Source organism: Nansenia antarctica (assembly GCF_963989245.1).
Source record: "Nansenia antarctica genome assembly, chromosome: 1".
Lineage (NCBI taxonomy): Eukaryota > Metazoa > Chordata > Actinopteri > Argentiniformes > Microstomatidae > Nansenia > Nansenia antarctica.
In genome coordinates this window covers 12,984,048-12,991,547 of record NC_137674.1, presented here as the reverse complement: position 1 = coordinate 12,991,547, position 7,500 = coordinate 12,984,048, and the positions used below count along the sequence as shown (strand labels likewise).

At 60.1% G+C, this 7,500-nt stretch overlaps 1 protein-coding gene across 1 annotated transcript in view; it reads left to right on the top strand.

Annotated features, from left to right (window-relative positions):
• The window catches only part of ptpn20 (protein tyrosine phosphatase non-receptor type 20), a gene marked incomplete at both ends in the record, with an annotated part of 38,002 nt that overhangs the window by 17,774 nt on the left and 12,728 nt on the right, over nt 1-7,500 (top strand). The window contains 5 exons of the mRNA XM_080529865.1: nt 5,109-5,320; nt 5,715-5,813; nt 6,176-6,528; nt 6,817-7,180; nt 7,472-7,500. The exon at nt 7,472-7,500 is cut by the window's right edge and continues 142 nt beyond it. Coding sequence (XP_080385991.1) covers nt 5,109-5,320; nt 5,715-5,813; nt 6,176-6,528; nt 6,817-7,180; nt 7,472-7,500 — 1,057 coding nt within the window. The remainder of the gene's footprint in view (nt 1-5,108; nt 5,321-5,714; nt 5,814-6,175; nt 6,529-6,816; nt 7,181-7,471) is intronic.

The window sequence follows — 7,500 nt, the reverse complement described above, 5'->3', positions numbered from 1 at the left end:
AGTTGTGGGGGCGGGGGAGGGCGTGTGTGACGGCCCAGCCGTAACAGGACCCCCCCCCGAGGGGGAGCCTCCTGGCGACCGGCCCGGAGCATCCGGGTGGGCCCGATAGAAGTCCCTGAGGAGGACTGGGGACATGATCTGGGACCGGGGAATCCAGCTCTGTTCCTCTGGACCATATCCTTCCCAGTCCACCAGGTACTGGAAACCCCGGCCGCAGCGACGAGCCCTGAGGAGCCTCCTTACCGCCCACTGGGGGTGGCCATCCACCAACTGAGGAGGGGGCGGTGCAGGGGCTGGTGGCATCAGGTCGCTGGCGACATGGGGCTTAACCCGGGAGACGTGGAACACCGGGTGGATCCGACGGAGGGAGTGAGGGAGGACCAGCCGGATGGCAGCGGGGTTGATGACCCGGTCGATGACGTAGGGGCCGATGTACCTCGACGCCAACTTCCGGGAGGGGACATTGAGGGGGAGATCCGCCGTGGAGAGCCAGACCCTCTGGCCCACCTGGTACACCGGAGCTGGAGTGCGACGACGGTTGGCGCTTCGGGTAGTTCGGGCGGTGGCCCGAAGCAAGGCCGAGCGTACGGAGGTCCAGACCCGACGACAGCGAAGGAGGTGTGCCTGGACTGAAGGTACCGACGCTTCGCCCTCCTGGGTAGAAAGCAGGGGTGGCTGGTACCCCAAGGAGCACTCGAAGGGGGACCGGCCGGTGGCTTCATTCACCATGGCGTTCAGAGAGTACTCCACCCAGGGTAGGTCCTTGCTCCAGGAGGATGGATGGAGGGAGGACATGCAGCGGAGTGCCGACTCCAGGCTCTGGTTGGCTCTCTCCGCCTGCCCATTGGTCTGAGGATGGTAGCCGGAGGAGAGGCTGGTCGTGGCCCCAATCCCAGAACAGAAGGCCTGCCACACCTTGGATGTGAACTGGGGGCCACGGTCGGAAACCACATCCTGGGGAAGCCCGTAAAGCCGGAAGACGTGGGTGGTGAGTAGCTCCGCCGTCTCCGCCGAGGTCGGTAGCTTTGCCAGAGCTACCAACCGCACGGACTTGGAGAAGCGGTCCACGATGGTGAGGATGACCGTGTTGCCTAGAGACGGAGGAAGGCCGGTCACGAAGTCCATGGCGAGGTGGGACCACGGTCGACCGGGCACGGGTAGAGGCCGCAGCAGTCCTGAAGGCGGCCGGTGGGATGCCTTGCTGCGAGCGCAGGTAGGGCAGGCCGAGACGAACTCCCTGACGTTCGCGGCCATGGTGGGCCACCAGAACCGCCGGCGCAGGAAGGACAGTGTGCGTAGGGCCCCAGGATGGCAGGCGAAGCGGCTGGCGTGGCCCCACTGCATCACCTTGGTCCTGACGGCGTCCGGGACGAAGAGACGTCCGGGGGACCCCGGTCGGGGATCTGGCTGGGTGCGCTGTGCAGCTCTGACCACCGCCTCGATCTCCAGGGTGACCACTCCAACGACCCGGGAGGATGGCACGATGGTGTCAGGAGTGGTGGGTTCCTCCTCTGCGGCATGGAGCCGAGAAAGGGAGTCAGCCTTGGCGTTCAGGGAGCCCGGACGGAACGTGAGGTGGAAGTTAAACCGCCCGAGGAACAGGGCCCAGCGTGCCTGACGGGAGTTCAACCGCCTGGCCGACTTGATGTAGGTTAGGTTCTTGTGGTCCGACCAGACGGTGAAGGGGTGCTCTGCGCCCTCCAGCCAGTGCCGCCACTCGTGGAACGCCTCCACCACCGCCAGCAGCTCGCGGTTCCCGATGTCGTAGTTGGCCTCGGCGGAGGTATAACGGCGGGAGTAGAAGGCGCAGGGGTGCACGGTCTGGTCCTCCGATCGTTGAGAGAGCACGCCACCGACGCCCGTGTCTGAGGCGTCCACTTCCACAATGAAGGGCCTAGAGGGGTCTGGGTTGATTAGGACCGGCGCCGAGGTGAAGAGCCTCTTCAGGTCACTGAAGGCAGCGCTGGCTGCTGGTGTCCACGTGAACTGGCGCAGGGGGGAGGTGAGGGCAGTGAGGGGGGCGGCTACCCGGCTGAAGTCCCGGATGAATCGCCGGTAGAAGTTGGCAAAGCCGAGGAATGACTGCAGCTGTTTCCGGGTGGTAGGTTGGCCCCACTCGACGACGGCCCGAGTCTTCTTGGGGTCAGGGCGAGTCAACCCACCCTCCACGATGAGCCCCAGGAATTCCACAGAGTGAGTGTGGAACGAGCACTTCTCAGCCTTAATAAAAAGGCGATTCTCCAGTAGGCGCTGGAGGACTAGGCGGACATGTTGGACATGCTCCTCAGGGTTCCTGGAGAATACTAGGATGTCATCCAGGTAGAGGACGACAAAGATGTCCAGCATGTCCCTGAGGACGTCGTTCATGAGGGCCTGAAAGACGGAGGGGGCGTTAGTGAGACCAAAGGGCATGACAAGGTACTCATAGTGGCCACGGGGGGTCTTGAACGCCGTCTTCCACTCGTCACCCTCACGAATCCGGACCAGATGGTAGGCGTTCCGGAGGTCCAGCTTAGTGAAGATGGTGGCCCCAAGGAGGGGCTCAAAGTTGGAGCTCATGAGGGGGAGAGGATAGGTGTTCCGGACGGTGATGGCATTGAGCTCACGGTAGTCAATGCATGGCCTGAGGGTTCCATCCTTCTTCTTCACGAAGAAAAACCCCGCTGCCACCGGGGAGTGTGATGGACGGATGAGCCCCTCAGCCAGACAGTCGGAGATGTAGGTGTCCATGGCTGCCTTCTCCGGGGGGGCAAGGTTGTAGAGGCGACTGACCGGAAGTTTGTTGCCAGGGCGGAGCTCGACGGCACAGTCGTAGGGCCGGTGAGGCGGCAGGGTGCGAGCACGCTCCTTGCTGAAGGCCTCTCCGAGGTCGTGGTAGACCTCTGGGATGGAGGAGAGGTCAGGGGGAGCCGGAGGCGGTCGCAGAGGCGATGTGGGGGTATGGGCGGCACGGAGGCACCGGGCGTAGCATGCGGTACTCCAGCTCAGGATACGTCCCTCACCATAGCTGACATGGGGAATGTGGAGCTCGAGCCACGGTCGTCCCAGGATGAGCGGGGACTGGGGGGTCTTGAGGATGTAAAACCGGATCTCCTCCACATGGTTCCCAGAGACGGTCAAGGAGAGGGGTGTAGAGCGGTGGGTGAGAGGCCCCAGGCTGTGTCCGTCTAGGGCTGAGACGGAGAGGGGGGTCTCGAGGGCAACGAGGGGAACGGCAGCTGAGCGGGCCAGCTGGGCGTCCATAAAGTTCTCGTCTGCTCCCGAGTCAATAATGGCCTCGACCGTGAGGTTCTGCCCCTGCCAGGAGAGGGTGACAGAGAACCTGGCTGGGCTGGTGGTAGGTGGGGATTGAGAGACACGGCTCACCCGGATTCCCCCTTCGGGTGAGCCTGCCCTTTTGATAGGGACGGGCAGGTGTCACGGAGGTGTCCCTTCTCTCCACAGTAGAGGCACAGGCCCTGGGCCCTTCTCCTCTCCTTCTCCGCCGTGGTGAGGCGGGCTCGACCAAGCTGCATCGGCTCCTCGCCAGTGCATGGGGTGTAGGTCGACTCCCGTGCGGAGGAGGGGTTGGCTGTGACGATAGGGTCCTGGGGGCGTGGCGAGCTGGTCTGGTAGCGCCCTCTCTCTCTCCGACGCTCCCGGGAGCGCTCGTCAACGTCGATGGCTAGGGCCACTAGTTCGTCCAGGGCGGCGGGTCTGTCCCGGACGAGCTCGTCCTTGATGGCCTCACTCAGCCCCTGGCGGAAAGCAGATCGCAGTGCCCTGTCATTCCATCCGCTTCCGGCTGCCAGGGTGCGAAACTCGGTAGAGTAGGCCGCCGCGGTCCGGTTCCCCTGGTGGAGTGACATCAGTCGCGCCCCGACCTCCTGTCCTGCAGTGGGGTGGTCGAAAACCCTCTTGAACTCCGTGAGGAAGTTAGCGTAGTCACCGAACAGGTCAGGGCGGGCGCAGAGGGTGGCCTGGACCCAATTCAGGGCGTCGCCGGTGGTGAGGTTGGTGATGAACGCCACCCGGGCTGCCGGCGACCAGAACTGGCTGGGCTGATGCGAGAACACCAATTCGCACTGGAGGATGAAGCCTCGGAACTGGGCGAAGGCTCCGTCGAAGGGGCGGGGGCTGGCTAGGTGGGGCTCCCGTGGCTGTCCAGTAGGTGGTGCCGGTAGCTGGGCAGGGTCAGGGAGAGCAGGGGGGGGGCAAAGGCTGCGAGCGCGGCCACCTGTGCTGTAAGCGCTTGGGTCGTAGAGATGAGGTGCTGCATCTGGGTGGCGCGGTGCTCCTGGTTAGCCTCCTGGGTTGTCATGCGAGTGTTCAGGGCCTGGCACGCTGTAGCGGCCGCCTGGAGGAGGTGAGTGTGTTCAGCGAGGATCTGGATAGCCGTCGGACCGGATCCAGGGGTGGGAGATGGTGCCCGGTCCTTCGTGTCGTCTGAGCCCAATTGCATGGTCAGTTCTTCTGTTATGACACGGGGGCGAGGGAGCTCAAGGACACGACACCGGAGGCAGAATACAGTGTTAGCCCCGTAGGGTATTTATTTACAGTGCAGGTGGGTGGAAACACAGATGATGAGTCCGGAGGTTTCAGCCTGGCGGGCTGGGGGTTTCAACCTGGCGGGATGGCGGTAGTGGTTGGCATGGGCTGTGGAGGAACAGGAAAGCAGGGCAAGTCTCCACGGTAGGCCAGTACATAAGATATCAACGAATCACAAGAATAGGCACAAGAGCAAAGTTCATAACTAATCACAGAGGATACTTGCCAGGTCATTCTTAGGGAAGAACTGACGATGAATGAAGGGAGTCCAGGGTAGATGTAGCCAGAGGGTTGATTTGGAGTGGAGACAGGTGTGTTGGTTAGACTGTGGCTGGATCACCCTCCAATCACCGGGAACGAGCTTCACCTGCGGCGGAGAGCACGCTGTGCTCGAGTTGTGGGGGCGGGGGAGGGCGTGTGTGACGGCCCAGCCGTAACACTTATGCACTGTCCATATATAAGTCATATATTTTCACCTGTTTTTAAAATATTCTATGGCATCACATCGATTGTGCATTATGTACCAAGATCTTGATCTAAATGATTTCTTTAAATCACACTCTCCCCTTTGACCCCCATAGACAACACCCATGAGGTGATCCTAAAGAAGAGTCTGTCAGGGCTGGGCTTCAGCTTCTACATCTCGGAGCTGACCTGGGGCCCAGAGTGCAGCAGTGTGGTGAGGGTCAGGCGGCTGTTCCAGGGTCATCCGGCCCTGGAGAGTGGGCAGATCAGGGAGGGGGATATCATCCTCTCCGTCAACAGAGAACCCGTCAAGGGCCTCTCGTACCAGGTACAGTGAAACAGTGGTTTCCCCTACAGTACCATTGAATTCCGAGGGTACCTGTGATGCCTTGTCTATAGATCTCCACAGAAAATGTTAACGGTTAATGTGCTAATGGCCCTGGATGCTGATTTGGGGACCTCTGTTCCCTGCGAAGAAAACATCAGGGGGAAGCACTGCAGTGGAGCGATAGAGGCATGATAATCCTCTGTGCCCATCTAGTAGAGCTAGAGGACACACACACACACACACACACACACACACACACACACACACACACACACACAATAGTGTATACCATGGTTGCATATAACAGTTATAAAGGTTCCCCAAATTCCAAAACACACACAAGCTTGCTCTCCCATGATGCCTGGTGTTGACCTCTGACCCCTCCTGTCCTCAGAGGGTGTTGTTCCTGCTCCGGGGGGCCCCAGAGGAGGTGTGTCTGCTGCTGTGTCGACCCGGGCCTGGAACACTGAGTCCACTGGACAACAACACACTGGTGAGGCCAAACACACACACACAAACACACACACACACACGCACACGTAGACAGACAAACACACAGACAGACGCACACACACACACACACACACACACGCACACGCAGACAGACACACACAGACAGACGCACGCACACACATACACACACACACACACACACACTCACAGACACACACCGACACACACAGACACACACACACACACACTCACACACAGACACACACACACTCACCCTCACACTCACACAGACACACACACACACACACACACACACACACACACACTAAATAGCTCTATCAATCTTGTACATCTTACCATGAACTCAGCGCCAATGTCAAATCTCTCTCCTTCTCTCTGAAGAGTCCGTGGCACGAGAACAGGTCCAAGTCTCTTAACATCACCCTGGGGGGCGGCTACAGTCAGCTCCTCAAGTTCCAGAAGGACCACCACCAGGCAGTTCAGTGGTCAGACCAAGCCCAGAACCAGGCCTCCAGCCTGGGCAACGCCACAGAGAATCCCCCTGAGGCTCCAGAGAGCCAGGAGAGCCAGGCCAGCGAGACGTACCCAGACCAGACGTACTCCCCTCCCTCCCTCCTCTCCTCCCCTTGCAGCAGGGACCAGATGGGACAGGAAGACAGGGAGGTTGAGGGGGAGAAGGTTGCCAAGGCAACAAGCTCAACCATGGAGGCCAACACCAGCCCTGTGTATGCCAGGTAATGTTACACACGCACACACACACGCACGGACGCACAGACACACACACACACACACACACACACACACACACACTCACACACACACATACACACACACACACACACACACACACACACACACACACACACACGCACACGCACATGCACACACACACACACACACACACACACACACACACACACACTAACACATATTATAGTACCTTGGGGGTCAGTAGAATCTGGATGAAATAAACAACAGCCTAACTCTTAATCATGTGATCATGTGTGTTTTTCTACCTGCAGCGGGGTCAGAGAGGAGGCAGACGGCAGTATGACCTACTGCCTGATGGGTAACCAACTGAACATCCTGGCAGACGAGGAGTACCTGACCATCAGCTCCACCTTGGAGGCCCCCCCCTGTCCTGCCTCTACCAGCCCCAGCGTCCCCTCCCATACCCCCGATAACCCCTCCATCTTCAGCCCCCCGCCCCCCGCCCCCACCCCCATGGTGTCCTGTCCAGGCCAGCCCCACACCGTGCAGCAGGCCTCCCCTCAACCCCATCTCAACTTCTCCTCCAAGACCCCCAGACCGCTGGTGCCTCCGCCCCAGCCACCCCCTCCCCCGCAGCCCACGACCGGCCTGGTCTCCCCCCAGGCCCCCTCCTCTGTACCTCCCTGCCCTCCCTGCCCCAGACCCACTGGCACCAGAGTGTCGCCCCCCACCCAACCTACACCCCCCCCCCGGACGCAGACACTCCCTCTGGAGGGAGGAACCAGAGGACAATGAAGAGGAAGATCGTGATGATGATGATGATGATGATGATGATAATGACGATGATGAGGACCCCAGAAAGGTTAGAACTGCTATGGTCATGGTCACAAGAATCTTCGAACGAGTGGGTAAATGCATTAACATGTGTGTGTGTGTGTCTCTGTGTGTGTGTGTTCCCCCTGTTAGGGTATGATGAAGGAGTTTGAGCTGTCGGT